The sequence below is a fragment of the Erythrolamprus reginae genome, chromosome 5 (genome assembly GCF_031021105.1).
Source record: "Erythrolamprus reginae isolate rEryReg1 chromosome 5, rEryReg1.hap1, whole genome shotgun sequence".
NCBI classification, from domain to species: domain Eukaryota; kingdom Metazoa; phylum Chordata; class Lepidosauria; order Squamata; family Dipsadidae; genus Erythrolamprus; species Erythrolamprus reginae.
This window is the reverse complement of record NC_091954.1, coordinates 82,524,413-82,543,959: the sequence shown is the minus strand read 5'-3', so window position 1 is coordinate 82,543,959 and position 19,547 is coordinate 82,524,413. Positions and strand designations below refer to the sequence as shown.

Genomic DNA, 19,547 nt, shown 5'->3' with positions numbered 1-19,547 from the left:
AACTTACCAAACAATTACAATATAAATACTTAAATAAGTACTATCAGTCGATAAATTCCCCATCGCGGATTTCACCTATCGCGGCCAGGTCTGGAACGTAACACCAGCGATAGTGAGGGACTACTGTAGTACAGCAATGTTTTCACAACCTCAGAAATGTTTGGGAAAACAGCAAATTTTTCCCACCCAGTATGCTATCTGGAGAATCCAAGGAGTTGAAGTCTACACATCTTAAAATTGCTGAGATTAAGAAAATACTGTTGTAGAATGGCTGTCAGTGAAAGAAATTACTGTGGGGAATAAGTTTCAGAGCAGTTTTGCAAATGAAGTGTTTGTCTTAACATTTCAGAGATACGAGCTTATTTGCACAACCGTTATATTAGCCCCTTATCCTATTTGAACACTCAAAGTGTTATCTCTATTAGGATACTTATATAATTTTTTATGCCTACTAAAGCATGGTGTGAATGAAAAAGCCTTTAAACAAAATATCTTTTTTCCTGTTCTAAATTATTTATTTTGTTTCAATTTCTCCTCTTCAGAGAGAACAAGAATGCCTCTCCTTGGTCAGTGTTGCTAATTGACAGCAAAATCAAAGAAAATTAAAGTGGGGGTATTCAAATAATTTAATAATATATTCTTTGCCCTAATGACAGGAAGGGAGGGCATGGCCATAGTGGGCAATGTCAGAGGCTGTGTCAGGTAGCACTCGGCCTCCTGCATCCCCTGGGATAAAAAATGTGCCATGAGGGAGAAATGCTGCACCCTCTAGGACTTCATTTTGGGCATAGTAGGCCTCTCTGCACCCTCCTAGGAGTGAAAAAGTGCTTTGGGGGATGCCTCATCACCACACCCCATTTGGGCCTAGTCGGCCTCTCTGCAGCCTTCTGGGAATGAAATCAGGCCACGGGGGGATACACACTCCACATTACATATTAGGCCTTGTAGGCCGCATTTTGGCCTCCTGGGAGCAAAAATGGGAATGGGAGGGTGCTACATCCCCGCATCCCATTTTGGGCCTAGTAGGCCTCTCTGCAGAATACTGGCAGTGAAAACAGGCCATAGGGGCAGCACACCTTCCGCATCCTATTTTAGGCCTAGTAGACCTCTCTGCAGCCTTCTGGAACTGAAAAAGGCTAGGGGTTGTGCTGCCTCTCCATGCCTTATTTTGGATCTAGGAGGCCTTTCTGAAGCCTCCTGTGAGTGAAATGGGCTGTGGGCAGGTGCTGTACCCCCCATGTCCCATTTTGGGCCTAAGAGGCCTTACCTGGAAGCCAAAATATGACAAGTGGGGGCAGGGCATGCTGGGAAGGGGCCAACCACCCTTCCCCCCATCTGAACTGACTCAATCCCACAACTCTGTTCAGTGTTGGTGTAACCAACATCCCTAAAGATAACCCACAGTGTTTCCAGTGCTTTCAAGCTAAAGGGGTGAAAGTGCTTTAATATTTGATTTATTCTGTATCAAATCTTGGAGTTCATAAGTCAAATAAAAGTTTCTCAGATTCTATTCTAGGAAGAAAAATGATTAGAATCAAGATACAATTAAATTAATACACAAATTATAACTTCAGAACTAAAAATGCTTTTCTGTAAAAGGATGTTTTTAGAAACAAGTATAAAAAGTTAGCATACTTTAAAATATATTTGCTTAGCATGAGATCATGGAGATACTGACACCATAGCATAAATCATCATGCACTGGATCTGGATTTGTTTTCCTTCCATTAACAATTTGCTGCAAATAAGTGACATATTTTCTTCTTGTGGTGTTGTTTATATGAGTGAGACTGATTTAAAATTTGAATCCAGGAAGCTGGGTAATAGTCCATAGTTTTAGAAGAAATACCTGCACACCAGACTTACATGCTTGAGGTCATTTTATGTCGTGTAAACTCTTTGTTCTCTTTCAGGTTGTTCTAAATTGGAACCATGTATTGGCATTTTCCTCTCCTCTTTGCTGCCTTGACATCGACCTATGTATGCTTTCCTCAAAACCATTTGTCACTGGAGGAATTGGGATCGGACATTGGAATCCAAGTTTTCAATCAGCTGGTCAAAACCAGAGCTGGTGATAATGTTGTGGTTTCTCCCCATGGAATTGCATCAGTGCTTGGGATGCTTCAGCTAGGAGCAGACAGTAAGACAAAGAAGCAGCTGACTACAGTGATGAGATACAGTGTAAATGGTCAGTGGTTTTGATCTATTATTTCAAGATATAGGCTTTTTGTATTGATTTCTGAAATAAACTTCATCTCTGCCATAACTCTTCCCATAAGCATACAAAGAAATCTGTAGGAAAACAGTGGTTACTGTTGCTCAGTACATTAAGCAGTTATCATGTCCTAATGAATACTAAGTAGATGACAGTGAAGCATTATCTCTCATACCAGAAGGCATTCTTGGCTCCAGTGTTTGGCACGAATGCTAAGCACAGTAAATTTAACAAGAACTGATTTCTTGGTTCCAGAGTAAGCAGGATTGAGTTTCATTGCCAAAAATGTGCCAAATGCACAAAATGCCACCTGCCTCTTGCTCCTGATGCAGGAGGCATATATATATATCTCTCTCTGTGAGCATTTGTATGATATTTATAATGTACTGTATTATTGTGCTTTCTGGCGATTTAATGCTCCTGTTTGGGGAGAGAAGGGGAGCAGTTGCCATATCAAACTTTACAAAGTTCTACTTTTCTGCTAAGCGTAGTGGTTTTTTTGCAGCTCACATCCTTGTTTTTCCTATCCACAAACTTTCCCTTGCATTGCAGCTTTCCAAGAGAACCACCAGCTTGTCACAGATTGCTTCAATGACTAATAACTGTAGTGATCTTTTTGTTTACTACAGGATGCCATTTTCAAACTTGAGGATTTTATTACCTATGAAATATGTGAGCAGAGAAATAGAACCATGGTTTAAGTAGTCCGATACATATACATACATATACATACATACATACATACATACATACATAGGCTGCTAAGGTGGAACGGTGACATGTGCTCGCATCCTGTGGCTCTGATTGCTAGCAGAGTCCAGCGCAAGTAGGTAGCAAAATCGCACGCAGACACAATCCCCCTCCGTCCGCGCACATGCACACAGACCTCACCAAAGCCTTGGACAGTGAAAAAACAGGCAAACCAGAAATTTGGAAAATGCACTTCTGGTTTGCCTGTTGTGCTGTTTTTTGCATTCCAGGGGTTCGGGGAAGCTTCCCTGAGGCTTCTGGAGGGTGAAACGGCCTCCCCCTAGGCCCAAAATCAGCTGGCCAATGCACGCATGCATGCTGGAGTTGACATAGGCTATGTATTATGTGCCCTCTGATATGACTCCACGTGTCACCTGTGGCACGCATGCCATAGATTCACCATCAAGGATCTAGAATGTATAATCCTCAGTTAGCCTAGAAATTTCCTATACCCACCTTCCTGAAACAATAAATCTTTAGATATTTTAGGACTACCACTTCTAAAATTTCTGTTTTCAGCACAGCCATTGGTTCCAAAATTTTAGACTGTATAGTCTCAATATAGTGGAATAAGATTTTTATGTTTATGTTTTATGTTTATCTTATACGTTAGATAACATTTTTAAAAACAAATGTATCTAAGATAGATGCCATTTAAACAGTTAAAACTGCTTTTGTTTGTGATTTAAGGCTTTCCACTGAAGAATGTGCTAGTATCAAGTCATAATAAATAATCCTGTAACATGCAACAAGAATTCCTGCTTCCTAGATTTGTTTTTGGCATTGTCAAAACTCAGAAAGTTCCTCCATAGATTCTTAATTGGAACGAAATCTACCATCATTAGGTTTATTATCTAACATTATCTTATAGGGAGAGATGGGAAACACAAAAGTGAAATAAATAAATAATAAATAAAATTATGATTTTATTTGCTAATAAATTTTAATGTTTGAACATTTGCTTAGATGTTCCTTTATTGCTTATCCTTTTCTGATCCACTGTTTGATGATTCTAGATGGTGAGTTCTATTACCACCTTAGGCATTAAAGACAACTGGATGACTTTGGGCCGATCAACCCACCTCACAGGTTCATTGTTATGGGGAAAATAGAAAGAAGCAAAGATTATTATGTATGTTCACTGCCTTGAGTTATTTATAAAGGTGTAAAAAGTAATAAAACAAAAATCTAAATAAATAAAATTCCAGTAAAGTTAGAACTCTTAATTGAGTTCTCAAATCCAAATAATTATTGGTTTTATAAATCTCCCTTATTAATAGCTAGTTCATTCATGAAGTTATTATTATTATTATTATTATTAATTGGATTTGTATGCCGCCCCTCTCCGCAGACTCGGGGCGGCTAACAACAGTAACAAAACAGTATAATCCAATACTAAAAACAGTTAAAACCCCTTATATAAAAACCAATGATACATAGAGACATACCTTGCATAAAATTTTAAAGGCCTAGGGGTAAAGTGTACAGTATCTCAATTTCCCCATGCCTGGCGGCAGAGGTGGGTTTTAAGCAGCTTACGAAAGGCAAGGAGGGTGGGGGCAATTCTAAGTTAAAATAAAACCAAAACAATCAGTATAATAAAACAGTTCAGGAGCGAAATCTCACTTAAAGAGAAGTGAAAACTTGAGTGATATGACCATGCCACATAATCTTCTAACAATAGTGAGCAAATGATTTTAAAATGAGAAGGCCTTTTATCCACATAATGCTTCCTATTGTTTAAAGTGTCTCTGTATATATGTGTCTATACTCTCTTCATTTGTCTTTCAATTAGGAGTTGGTAAAGTATTGAAGAAGATAAACAAAGCTATTGTCTCAAGGAAGAATAAAGATATTGTTAAAATTGCAAATGTAGTTTTTGCAAACAGCGGGCTGAAAATGGAAACACCCTTTGTTTCTAGAAACAGTGAGATTTTTCAGTGCCCTGTCAAAAATATAAATTTCAAGGATCCGAATGCTGCTTCTGACACTATGAACCTGTGGGTCAAAAATAAAACTGAGGGTATGTGATAATTTTCTTTTTCTCACTCCCCTGTTTCTTATCTACTTTAACTTGTTTTTCTCTTTTCCCCAATGTCTAAAATTTTGATTTCAAGATTTGATACCTCGTCTTATGAACTTAATTGGTTCCGGGACGAGGTTTGAAAGGTGAAAAGTTTGTAAGACGAAACAATGTTTCCCATAGGAATCAATGGAAAAGCAATTAATGCATGCAAGCCCAAAACTCACCCCTTTTGCCAACTGAAGCGCCCGTTTTTGCGTTGCTGGGATTCCCCTGAGACTCCCCTCCATGGGAAACCCCACCTCCAGACCTCCGTGTTTTTGTGATGCTGCAGGGGAATCCCAGCAGCGAAAAAATGGGTGCTTCGCTGGCAACAGAAGTCCGGAAGTGGGGCTTCCAGCGAGGGGAGCCTCAGCAAAATTGCAGCATTGCAAAAACATGGAAGTCCTTGAAACCCCACCTCCGGACTTCCGTGTTTCTGTGATGCTGCGATTTCACTAAGGCTCCCCTCGCTGGGAAACCCCACCTCCAGACTTCCATTGCCAGCGAAGTGCCCGTTTTTGCACTGCTGAGATTCCCCTGCAGCATCGCAAAACCATGGAAGTCCAGAGGTGGTGTTTCCCATGGAGGGGAGCCTCAGGGGACTCTCAGCAGTGCAAAACGGGTGCTTTGCTGGCAACAGAAGTCCAGAAGCGTGGCATCCCAGTGGTGGCGGCTTGGGTTTGTAAGGTGAAAATAATTTGGAAGAAGAGACAAAAAAATCTTAAACCCTGGGTTTGTATCTCAAAAAATTTGTATGAGGAGGGGTTTGTAAGACAAGATATCACTGTATTGTGTAGTGGCATAAGAATATAGTTCATCATGTGATTCCTCTTAAGTTGCTTCAATTTTTATTTAACAACATATTAAAATGTTTTTTATTGAGATTGGGTTTTGTTTGTTTGTTTGTTTAGGTATGATCGACAGTGTCATAACCCCAGATGATATTAACAGTGCTCTGACCAGATTAGTAGTGATAAATGCAGTATATTTTAAGGGATTATGGAGATCCCGATTTCAACCTGAAAACACAAAAAAGCGAACATTCAATGGAGGTGATGGAGAAGCTTACCAAGTGCCTATGCTGGCTCAGTTGTCAGTATTCCGATGTGGTACGTTCAATAACATTTCAGAATTCTGAAATTTACCCTCCTTTACAATTCTATAGCCTAAGATTAAGTAAAATATTTAGTGGGGGACTGTGCAGGTCATTTAGAAAAGACTTTCATAAAGATACCCAAGAAAGTGTTCCTCAAAAAAATCAAGTTAATCACATATCTTGAAGGAATACGAAACATGTATTCCTGACATCAATTCCTGTCATTGTCATGAAAGAATGGAGAATGTATAAGCTATTATTTTTGGTAGGGGAAAGTTGAAAGTTGTAGCTTTTTACAACTGTACAGTCAGAGCAAAACTTTTGACTAAAACCATACTGAATATTATAGTAATACAGGTAGACCTCAACTTACAACTCACTTAGTTTTTTAAAGAATTTTTTATCTTTTCACCAACTTTACATAAATATCTGTATGTATACCATAATATCAAAACATACAAAGTGATACATTTTTGTCCAAAATGCCATAAACAAATATCCTAAATTTGCACCTTTTGTACTTATCTTTCATCTGTTTTCTTTCTATATTTCATTCTACTCCCCTCCATCTCTCTCTTTTCTCTACCTTTTTTCTCCCTTCTCCCTCTTTCCTACTCCCCTCCTGTCTCTTTCCTCTTCCTTTCTACTTCCTCTTCCTCCCTCTTGTCTTTCCCTGAGTACATCTACTGTAATCATAATCCATGTTATAGTTAACAGATAAGCAATTCAAAAGTCTGACTTCATTCCAGCCTCAAAGCTACTCTTAACCTTATATCTTTTCCTTTATCCATATTTCTATATATATTATATTCTTCTAGATATATCTACTGTTATTCTCATCCTGTCTCCTTGCATCCTATTTTTGTTGCCTGGGTCTACCACGTTTAATTTTCAATTTTCTTCCAAATTAATTGCTATATCTTATCTTCCAGACATATTCATAGTCTCTTGTACCTCTTAATTTTGTACTCCTCTCCTATCTCAATTTATAACTTTATTCATTGTTTTTTAATTTTGTCATTTCTAAATGCCCTAAATTTCTGATTTCTTTTCTTACTTCATATCTTTCCTTCAACTTAATTACTTAATTTTTATTTTAACTCATTCACCATATTGAAACAAATTCTAATCTTATCACTACACTTCCATCCATTGGTTAATAACATCCATTGTCACTCAGGCAATCCACAATACAGTGTTCCCTCGCTTTTTGCGGGGGATGCGTTCCGAGACCACCCGCAAAAGTCGAATTTCCGCGAAGTAGAAATGCGGAAGTAAATACACTATTTTTGGCTATGAACAATATCATAAGCCTTCCCTTAACACTTTAAACCCCTAAATTGCAATTTTCCATTCCCTTAGCAACCATTCAGATTATTACTCACCATGTTTATTTATTAAAGTTTATTAAAAAAAATATTTATTAAAGGCAAACAAAAGTTTGGCGATGACATACGACGTCATTGGGTGGGAAAAACCATGGTATAGGGAAAAAACCCGCAAAGTATTTTTTAATTAATATTTTTGGAAAACCGTGGTATAGACTTGCTGTGAAGTTCGAACCCGCGAAAATCGAGGGAACACTGTATCTTCATTTTAATTGTTCCGATTGTGGCCATTTCAGCTAATGGCGACAGAGTCATTTTCCACAAATGCTGGCCGAGAGAATGGTGCTGGCTCTCTGAGGGGTTTGCAAGCACAAACACACACACACACACTGACTACTGACTGGTGCATCTCTTCATTACTGCCTCTCCAGGGTGGATCTGACCTGGTACCAATTCGGTTCCAGGTCTCCAAACAGCTGAGATTTGGGGTTTCCCGCAGAACGCAGGGACACCCGTATCACTGCTACGTTAGCCATGCTCCTTCTCCACAACAGCTCATTTAGTGTCTGTTCAAGTTTACAATCATTTATGACACTTACCACCATTGCAGCAATGGTAATGTGATCAAGATCCTGACATTTGGTAACTTGAGTCATATTTATGATGGTTGCTGTGTCATAGGGTCATGTGATTACCTTTTGTGACCCTCTAACAAGCAAAGCCAATGGGGAAGTCAGATTTCCTTAACAATCCTGGTACAACTACAATGGTCCACTTAACAACTGAGGCAAGAAACTGCAGGAATGTTCACTTAACAAATGTCTCGCTTAGCAACAGAAATTGTGGACTCAATTGTGGTCGTAAGTCAAAGGCTACCTGTAGTCTAATTCTGTAAATATCTGGGTTCTTCATGTTGATAGCTTTAGTTTCTGATCATGTAAGCCAATTTAAAGAGTAAATTGATCTTGATTAGCGCAGTTTCCATGTTAATCTGTGGTATTGAAACCAATAAAGCATTCTGACATTGCTGATTTAAACTGTCCTGATTAGGTTCTCTTAGGCTTGACTCAAGAAAATGGTTTCCTTCTCCATTCCACTTGACTCAAGAAAAAGGTTTCCTCCTCTATTCCATTCTTAGATTACCCACCTGCATTTCATGTACATTTGATTGTAGTTCATGTCAAAATACAAAAGCAGTTTTTGTACAATACAGTGTTCCCTCAATTTTCGCAGGGGATGCGTTCTGAGACCGCCCGCGTAAGTCGAATTTCCGCGAAGTAGAGATGCGGAAGTAAATACACTATTTTTGGCTATGAACAGTATCACAAGCCATCCCTTAACACTTTAAACCCCTAAATTACCATTTCCCATTCCCTTAGCAACCATTTAGATTATTACTCACCATGTTTATTTATTAAAGTTTATTTAAAAAAATATTTATTAAAGGCGGATGAAAGTTTGGCAATGACATATGACGTCATTGGGTGGGAAAAACCGTGATATAGGGAAAAAAACTGCAAAGTATTTTTTAATTAATATTTTTGAAAAACCGTGGTATAGACTTTTTGTGAAGTTCGAACCCGCGAAAATCGAGGGAACACTGTAGTAGTATTTATATTGCCCTGCATGTCCACATCTGTAGGCTCACTGAGAATAACACTACATGATTCCAATCCGAATATGTTTTAAGGTATTTTTATTTACTTCCTGTTTTATAGGCACAACAAGCACTCCTAATGATCTGTGGTATAACACTATAGAATTGCCATATCACGGTGAAAGTATCAGCATGTTGATTGCTTTGCCTGCACAAAGTTCAACGCCCTTGTCTGCTATTATTCCTCACATTAGCACAAAAACTATACAGAGCTGGATGACAACTATGGTTCAAAAGAGGGTACAGGTCATTTTGCCCAAGTATGTAATTTTGTTCCCATTTTAATGGAAAAAAATATGATTGCTAGTTTTACAAGCAGTCTCATACATTTGATATGGTTCCTCTAGGTTTACAGCAGAAGCAGAAACAGATTTAAAAGAACCTCTCAAGGAACTTGGCATTCGAGATATGTTTGATCAAGCAAAGGCAAACTTTGCAAAAATAACAAGTAAGTCACCTTAGTTACAGTTATAGTTCAACAGTCTGAAGAGTGGTGTATGGTCGAAGGTGTATGTTTTTCTATGTTCTATGTTTAGTTTTCATTAATAATGTGAAAAAGCTGATATATATAAAAAAAGGGAATTAGCAGAACATGCTAGCTTTGTGTACCTAACTCTTGTGCCAAAAAATTAGGGAAACCCATTTTAGCCTAGTCCATCACTGAGATTTATTTATTTATTATTTATCTTTTAATTTATATAACCTCTCATTTCACCTATGGGTGGTACATAATAATGTTGTAATTATGAGAAAAAATGGTTTCTCAACAATACATGAGCCTATAAAGAAGGTTGAATATGCTATGATTGGAAAGCTGATGCTGGTTTCTGCTACATGTATATATATTTCTTTAATTCTGAATTTGAAATTATGTCCAAATTGTAGTCATGTAACGTATTGATTATGACAGTTCTGAATGGTGATGGTAAATAGGAGCCATTGTGGTGCAATACTAGAATGTAGTATTGCAAGCTAACACTGTTCTCTGCCAAGAGTTTGATCCTGATAAAGAATATTTGTAGCTCAGGAGACATAAGGGATCTCTTTACTAGCATTGATGATGTTACCTAGTTTGGATAATGAAACTTCTGTAAAAAACAAGCAAGAGAAACACACAAGGACCCCTCAGTTTGATCCTGACTGGCTCAAAGTTGACTCAGCCTTCGATCCTTCCAATGTAGATAAAATAAGGAGCCAGATTGTTGGGAGCAATATACTTACTCTGTAAACTGTTCAGAAAGTGCTGTAAAGCAGCAGCCCTCAATCTTTCTGGCTCCGTGGGGTTGTGGGGGGGAGGGCCAAATGGGACAACTTGCCACAGCCAACACCCTGTGGCAAACTTGCCTTGGCCATAGCCAATTTGCCATGGCCAACTCACTGCAGGACAACTCACCACAACCAACTCACTGTAGGACAACCTGATGTGGGGCAATTTAACTTCTATTTCAGATTATATAAGATTAAAAATAAATCTTATTTTAATTTTTGGAATATGCATTTAATTCCGTCCCTTTCTTTAATTATTCTATTTCACTATTTCTTTGATATTGACACGCAGCGAGTTGTCCTGCAGCAAGTTGGCTGTGGCAAGTTGGTCATGGTGAGCCAACCATGGCAAGTTGGTTGTGGCAAGTTGGCTGTTGGCAAGTGTCCCGCATTGATTGGTTGTGGCAAGTTGGCCGTAGTAAGCTTACCATGGCAAGTAGGTCGTGGCAATTTGGCAAGTTGTCCCTCAGTGAATTGCCTGTAGGAAGTTGGCTGTGGTAAGCTGGCCATGGTGAATCTGAATCCTGGGGACAAATGGTTTTGCTCATGGCTATTTGCATTAATTGTTCCTTTATAAAAGAATAAATAAAACTTGTGTACTGAATAATTTTGAAAAAAATAATTCATTCTGCCTGGAATCCATTTATACAGACGTTAGGAGTGTTTGAGTAAACAAATATAGTAAGTGATTGATACCTCTTGTTCACTGTTTGCATGTAATTGTTTTGTCTTGCCCTAAAATAGTTGTTTTAATTTGTACCCATTCATATCACTTGAATATTATCATTGGAACTTTTTATTACATAAGAAGATAACCATCTTTTATCTGTGATAAATAAAATCAGAACCAAATATGAAGTATTTTGATATCCATGGAAGTCACCTGTATGGAATCAAATTTTCATTAACTTCTATTGCTCTAGGTTTTCTTATAATTGAAAATGAATTTGATTTTTGAAGGAATGAAACAAGGATACATTCACACATATATGTTATGATTGACTCCATAGGATCAGAAAATATTCATGTATCTCAACTCTTTCAAAAAGCAAAAATTGAAGTAACTGAAGATGGAACCAAAGCTTCTGCAGCAACAAGTATGTATTTGATATAAATCATTAAAATACTGAAATAGCTGTAGCTTAATATATAGCTTAAGAAGATACTATATATTTTAATATGTTCCAAAGTAGATTTAGAAGGTCACCCCACTGGTTTTTTTAAAGCCTGATGAATTTATATGAAGCAAAAATTAATAAAGAGGCATTTGGAACTTGGCCTGAACAATATAACGTAGCATATTAGTTCATAAATATTACAATCAGACCACAATACAATACAACTTGTTAATATTTTTAAATAATTATGTATACTGCATTCTGATTTAGAAAACATTTTAATGTCTAACTTGGCATGGGCAACTTAATTATATGTACAAACAAAATACTGTAGCTGGTATATTGTGTTGAAATCTTAAATGTGACTAATTTCTTCATATTTATAAAAACATTGGTTGCGCTTAAATATGCATTCTTTTTAAAATATGCATTCTTAAAAGATCTGTATTCAGTATCAAAAGTATGTATGACATTGTCCTATTTTCCCTGTAAAAATTTTCATGTTCTTCCTTGGAGCCTTTTGGAATACATGAATTTTATCCATTTATAATTTAATATTGATATTTGAATTTGAATATGGTCCTTAGAACACTGTGCAAAATAAATGTTACTGGTAGGGGGGAAAAGTGTTTTTGCTAAAACTAGACTGTTTGAATTATTCTCTTTGTTGTTTTTTTCCATGATAGAAAGTTGCACATTTTTAAAATCTGTTTTGACTGAGAAAAAAAATATATTTATTTATTTTTTTAAAAGTATTTTTCCAACTCATCAAATGCTACTCAATTGTAAACTATACTCCTAAGTAAGACCTCAGTATTTACAGCCCCTACACTGGGACTGTAATAAACAATTATCATATTTTCTTCAGGGTACAAATATATATGTAGTTTCTAGAACTGCTAAGTTTATATTCAGGGCTGTTCAGATGAGAATACGTTTTATAGAACATATTGGGGTGGTATGCAAAGGAGATGAACTTACTTAAGAATATTTTATATCAGTATCTTAGATTTGTTTAATATAATCTTTTGCACGAGTTATATTCTCATGTTTTACTACTCAATTTTAGCTTACTATACTGCATTTTAACTTATTATTTATTCAAATTCCCTCTATTTTAGCCAATTTTATTGTATTTTAACCAGTCACAGTTTTATGACGACCGATGTGGTCCTTTTTCTTGCTTTGATATGGTCAATTGACTAATCAAATAAAGTTGATATTGTAAATTGTATATTGTTTTTATCTAACATGTAAAAAGATAAATTAAGTTCATACAGTACCAATTCAGAGCAAAGAGCAAGTAATAAATCAAGTTTTTGTTCTGCTTTGTCTAGCTGCAATTGTAACAGCCCGGTCATCCCCTCCTTGGTTTGTAGTGGATCGGCCATTTTTATTCTTCATACGGCACAACCCTACAGGTAATTCTGTGTCACACTTTTAAAAAATATATTAGCTAAATTCAGACAGCATTTCTCCATTGAGAGACCTGAAGTTCAAAAACATTTCAGACTTGCTTCCGTGTCTTTCAAAATAAGGTTCCCAAACTCCCTTCTTCTTTATTGGTAATAAGAAATGTCTTTTCTTGACAGCAACAGAGTAATCTGCAGCTGTGCAGGATTTAAACACTTAGGAGTTGTTGCCAGGAACAAATAGATTCTGTGTTTCATTAGTGCATTTCTTAGCTAATCTACATATTATGATGCATGCTTTGAAATAAAATGCCAACTCTTTGGAAGAGCTGAGTTCTGGCATCAGTTCCCAGATAAGGACCGTTTAGGACATCAAAGACACATTATGCAACTCTGAAGATGCACAGTGGCCAATTGTCAGCCACACATCTCAGAGCTTTGATCCATTTCTCATTGATATTCTAAACTAAACATAAGGCAGCTGGTAAGGAAGCTGCCTTTTCTCCTCCAAAATTGACTTGGAAGGGGATTCAAATAATGGTACATTTAACAACAATCACAAGAAATACATTCAGTGTTTTATCCTTCTTTCTTTCTCTTTACTACAAATTCATATACAGTAAAGACCAAATAAAATAAAATTTGCTGGAAAGTAATATTTTAATTATGATACGATTAGACATATTTAGGAACATTCTGTATTTAAGAACCTAAGAAGAGCCATGCTGAATCAGGCCAAAGCCCATCGAGTCCAGCATTCTATCACACAGTGGCCCACCAATTGTACATGGGGATCTTGAGCAGAAAGAGAAGGCAAGACCCTCCCTTTCCCCTGATCCCCAACAAATGGTACTCAAGGGAATCCTGCCTGCCTCAACCAACATAGAGGTGGCACATGGACATCCGTTTCAATAACCACCGATACACTTGGCATCCATGAATCTGTGTAATCTGTCACGACCTCTTATTCATCATATTCATGATGACAGAAAATTTGTGAACTCTTTAGTGCTATCCATACTCTACAATAATCAGATCTACAAAGCAACAAGTTTCATTTTAATCCTCTTGATATAAATTAAAAAAACTGGAGTATGATGTCTGAATTGAATGTACTAAAGACTAAACCAGTATCCAGTGTCCTTGTTGAAAAAAGTATGTGATTTAAATGCCCTGGTCAAAGTAAATGAGAACCATTCTGAGATCACCATGGTTGGTGGAAATCTCAGTGTCACACTATTGCTTTCACAAGTTATTTGTGATGTAGTGCTTTTAATTGGCTTATCGTGAAAGCTCTTGTATCCCTGCCACACACGTATACTCAAGATGTGTGTGTGTGTATGTGTATGAGAGAGAGAATCAATAGAGGAATTGGCAATTAATTAACTAATGAGCATGAATCAATAGAGAAATTAGAAATTAATTAACAGATTCACCATGGAATGTATTTTCTGTTTGGTTGCCTTGCTTCTACCTTGGAGAAAATTACTCCCCCTCCCCCATTCTTTCTGTCCTTAAGATCTCTGTTTCTTAATATTACCTTTGCATTAGTAAAGACAAATAGAAAATACTGTTTAAAAGTGCAAGATAAAAGTTAATTTCCCTTATTGGTATTACCATTAGACGGATGTGGAAGATGAGTTTGCAATGCTTTCAGTTCTTGTTCATTCCAGTGTATTCAATTCTCGTTAATATGCAATGTCCAAGTTTTAACAAGTCTGTAATAAATCTGCAAAGTTTGTTTATTAGGAAGTTGTTATAAAATGTAATTTGCCAGCAAGAAGGAAAGAGCATGAATCATTAAGAATGTGTTTACATATGGAGAAACTATCATCATAGTAGACTTTAAAGAAAGAAGAAAATCAAAAGAGACAAAACACTAAAAACTCGTATAGTAAGTCAGTCATAGTAAGATAACCAGATGGCCATATTACTACCCGCAAAACATAATTCATTTGGGAAGTGAAGATACAAAAAAACAAAGAGATTAGAATATAATTAGTCACATGCCTGGAGCGCAGCTGTGAAAGCACTGATTTTGTGCTATTAAGTCAGCTTCAACTCCCAGGAACCATGTAGATTTTTCCGATGACAATCTGTCACTAACCTGGTCCCACAAGTACAATAGAACACCCTTTAGTTTATTGTACAACTAAATTAGTTTTTTATCTTTTAAAGTTTAGGCTTCTGCTCTTATGCTGTCTTAGCGTTTCCTCTTGAATGTTTCTTTCTTCATTCACATACAATTTTTTTTCTTGTTCCAACTGCTCCATTTTTGGAACTGATTCCCTATGAAATGTCTGCCTTTAACATGAAACCGAAGTGAAGCATAGCAGCCTTCTACCTATAGTTGTGTTTCTATTTACAGACTGTTTCTTTAGACATTTTATTATTGTGAACAAACTGGATTCCATTTGTCCACATCTACTTTGCACATTTTTGAGTACAAACATTTGGTGCCAGAGTAGTTAGAATGTAGTACTTACTGCTCACTTCAGGATTTTGATTCTAAGCAGCTCAAGATTGACTCAGCCTTCCATCCGGGGGGGGGGGGGGGCTGCTGCCCGGATTGGGGGGGGGATGCAGTGGGGTAGCGAAAATGGAGGTCCACCCCAGCGCACCCAATTTGCACTGAAAGACGTTGAAAGAAAATGCAGGGAGACTTACGCCCACAGTGTGGTAGTAAAAAGTTGGGTGGCCCTTCACTGCTCCATCCCTCCGAGATCGATAAATGAAGACCCAGATTGTTGGAGGCAATATATCGACTCTTTAAATGTTCTGCCAGGCTCTGTGGTATGAGTCTCCCGGAAATTCAAGGGTACAAATTTCAGACACACACACACACTTGAAAGTTCAAAAACAATGTTCTTTATCACAAAAATTCAAAAGCAACAAAGCACCCTTTTTGTATTGCAAAGAGCACTCATCCCAAAACAACCTGGTAGTCTGTACAATCCCCTTAATGAGTCCTTAAGTACTTAGCTAGCAGCTGTGAAGAAACGTCACAGCCCTCCTTCTTCCACAAAGTGCAACACACACACTTTGCTCTGCTTTGGTTTCAAAGTCGTGAAAAATCAACAAACAGCAAGGCATAGTCCTGAAGAACAACGATCAGATAATCTTCCACAATGGCCAAACCAGCACGCTGCTATTTATATCAGCAGCTCTAATTACTGGAGCCCCACCCAAACACAGGTGGCCTCTCTTATCTCCTGTAATATTTCAATTGGTCTCTTCTATGCATAATTCTGCGCCTGCGTGGGTCTAACACTTCCTCATCCGAATCGACCGAAGATAATGGAGATTGGCTTCCTGGGCTGTGTGCCAAGCCCCCTCTTCCAAGTCACCCTCACTTTCTTCTTCGTCGGAGGAAACCGCACGCCCTGATTCTGTCAGCAATAAAACAGGCCTATGACATGTTGATGTTTCCCCTGCATCCACCTCCACATTCCTTGGGGCAGGAGCTGGGCCAGAGCCAACCACAACAGTAAACAACTTAAAGAGATATGTAAAGCACTGTCAAGCAGTGCTTTAAGTGCTACTGCTAGTGCGATCTGAATCTGCTTGCAGTCAAATCATACCATTTCAAACACTCTGTAGACCTATGAAAATGTAACTAACTGCCATCTAGTAGTTCCATATTAAACAGTAACTTTAGAAATTGCTGGTTAGATGAAAACTTTGTCTAAGACCTGTTAGTCTTGATCTGAAAATTAAAATTCGGTGATAAATTTTAAAAAATAATAGAAAATATTTATACCTCCCAATCAGCTAGAGTTATTATAAATGGAGACATGAATCAACCATTTTCAATAGCCAAGGGAGTACGTGGGGGATGCCCTATTTCGCCTCTGCTTTTTATATTAACACTGGACACATTCTTAAATAAAATATGGAGTAACAAAGAAATTAGGAGACCAAAACTAAGATATGAGGAATACAAACTGCAGGCATATGCAAATGACATACTATTTTTTCTAGAAGAACCGATAACATCAGGACAAGAATTAATCAAAGAAACTGAACCAGCAGGATTAAAAATTAACAAACAAAAGACTAAATTAATAATAAAAAATATGACAAGACAAAAAGATGATCTGGAAAGATTGTTGAATTTACAAATAACTAAAAATATTAAATATTTGGCTTTAATAATAATAATAAATAGATGTCCATCTATTGTCAAAATCCTATTTGGTTTGCTACATTCGTTTATCATAATTGTGATTATGATGTTATGATAAACTAATGCAGCAAACCAAACAGGATTTTGATTAATAATAATAATAATAATAATAATAATAATAATTTATTAGACTTGTATGCCGCCTCTCTCTGAAAACTCGGGGTGGCTCACAACAACAATGGAACAATAACAATACAGATACAAATCTAATAGTTAAAAACAGTAACTAAAACCCATTATCTTAAAAAACAATCAATACTACACAATCATAACCACACATAACTTTCAATGGTCAGAGGGAGGGGATACACTACAGGACAAGAAAAGCAAAGGCAGCCTAGGACTCCCAGACTGGAAACTTTACTATAAAGCAGCCTCTCTAAACTGTATTAAAGAATGGATAAATTTATCCAATAAATGGACATTAGAAGCTCACGAGTTGCAGGCAGGATGGCATACATATTTATGAGAGACGGCTCAAAATTACAAACAAACTTTAATCAACATTTAATTAGGAGATCACTTATAGAAACACGGCAAGAAATTAAAAAGAAAAATTATATAAAAATTCAAAGGTGGCTTTCGACAATAAGTGATAATTTATCCTAGTTTGATTGGCCCAAACTAAAATTCTAAAATATAGTAATATATTGGACTTGACTGGAAAATTGAACAGTAGAGAAGAATTGGAAATGCAAAAAATAAAAACTGACTGGTGGCCATACATGCAAATCAAATCAAGATACAAAAAAGATAGGGATGGCATATGCATAGGCAGAAATATAAAACAATTAGACAAAATCTTGATAGTTTCAGATGAAAAAGAATATCAAAAATAAACAAATATTAGAAATGGATAAAATAGAAGAAATAGTGAAAGAACCAATGATAACGAGGGCAAAATATATTGGACATAGTATACACATGTCTGACTGGGAGAAGACTTGGAACATAAAGTGCAAAATTATGAAATCAGTGGCACTTAAAGAAAATTATTACAATATGTTTTATAGATGGTACCTGGCACCATCAAGATTAGTGAAAATCTACATGTTGGAAATGCAACAAAGAATTAGGTACCTTCTTTCATTTGTGGTGGATATGTCCCAAAGCAAAAGGATTTTGGAAAACAATACATAAATGGCCATTGGAGATAATAGATATAGAAATAGAATTTACCTCATAATGAATGTTGTTAGAAATTAGGAAGAAAAAATATTTTTTTAAAATACAATATTTAATGACCCATATTATAAAGGCTGCAAGGATATAATATGCACAATTCTGGAAACATAAAGCGATCCCAACAGAAAATAATATTATAGATAATATTTACTTATGTGCAGAAATGGACAGCATGACAAAGGAGATTAAGGGAACAAGTAATTCAGAATATTATGAGATTTGGAATAACTGGTTTGAAAAACGAAGCAAAGGACTGTGATAAAATGTGAAAGGACGTATGGAAAACGAGAAATATATAAACACGAAATACAATATATATAATTATACAGATGTAATATAATATAAGTAAGAAAATGGGTATAGAGCTGTATTAAACTATAGTGATGTTTTTAAAGTTGAAAAAACTAATAAATAAAGCTTTAAAAAAAAGAAAACATTGTCTTAGGGTTTTAATACAACATTTTGTATATGTGAATTAATACAATTTCTGAATAATATTTTTTGTTTAGGTGCTGTTTTGTTTATGGGACAAATCACCAAACCTTGAGTAAAGGAAGAGATTCTTTCCTTCTGAAGAAAACTAAAGATTGATGCCTTTGTACTGTTTAAATATTTTTGTACCCTGTTTTTCAGCTATGAACTAGCTTTGGAAATGTTGGCCATCTAGTTTTTGAAAAAGAACCTTAAGTAGCTGGAATTCTTTATGGAAGAATAAACTGCCTTTTTGAAAACATTATAAAGTTCCTTAAAACTACTGATTAGCTCTCTGTGCTAACAACTTTTGACAATTTGTTGTTCTATTTCATATTGTCTTTAAACCCAGTTAAGATTAAAGGGACAAGTCAGATTTTGGTTTGCTTATGCCTTTCTACTACTATAATTCAGTAGTTGGATGAGGCGTTTGCCATTAGAAAGCCATTGAAAACTTTAGCATTTTTTTTAATTTTAGACTTTGCATGTTGCTAAGATTTAAACAACTAATGTCCCAATTAATGCCTTTGCATTGGTGTAATGTAAACTTGTCATTGCCTAGTATACACTTTCTATAGATTTAAATTTTATATTTTTTGTACAAAGGAAAATAAAATCATAATGAACAGTTGGATCTAGTGCAAGAGTCAAAATGATATTGGAGGGAAACAATTACAATTCAGCAAGTTACTGTAACTAAGATAAAATTTCCATGTGATAAAATAATTCCTGTTAGGAACGACCTGCATTTTGGAATACTTCTGTTAAGTAAATTTTCTAAATGTTCCATTCTGTCTG

General features: G+C 36.3%; 1 protein-coding gene across 3 annotated transcripts in view; it reads left to right on the top strand.

Moving 5' to 3' along the window:
- The window catches only part of SERPINE2 (serpin family E member 2), a 37,750-nt gene extending 18,214 nt beyond the window's left edge, over positions 1–19,536 (top strand). For all 3 annotated transcript variants that reach the window (XM_070753299.1, XM_070753300.1, XM_070753301.1), the window contains exons 2-9: positions 1,914–2,188; positions 4,761–4,988; positions 5,942–6,139; positions 9,173–9,371; positions 9,459–9,559; positions 11,388–11,474; positions 12,833–12,916; positions 18,788–19,536. In XM_070753299.1, coding sequence (XP_070609400.1) covers positions 1,933–2,188; positions 4,761–4,988; positions 5,942–6,139; positions 9,173–9,371; positions 9,459–9,559; positions 11,388–11,474; positions 12,833–12,916; positions 18,788–18,825 — 1,191 coding nt within the window. In that variant the 5' untranslated portion in view covers positions 1,914–1,932 and the 3' untranslated portion in view covers positions 18,826–19,536. The remainder of the gene's footprint in view (positions 1–1,913; positions 2,189–4,760; positions 4,989–5,941; positions 6,140–9,172; positions 9,372–9,458; positions 9,560–11,387; positions 11,475–12,832; positions 12,917–18,787) is intronic.
- Positions 19,537–19,547: the final 11 nt, after the last annotated feature.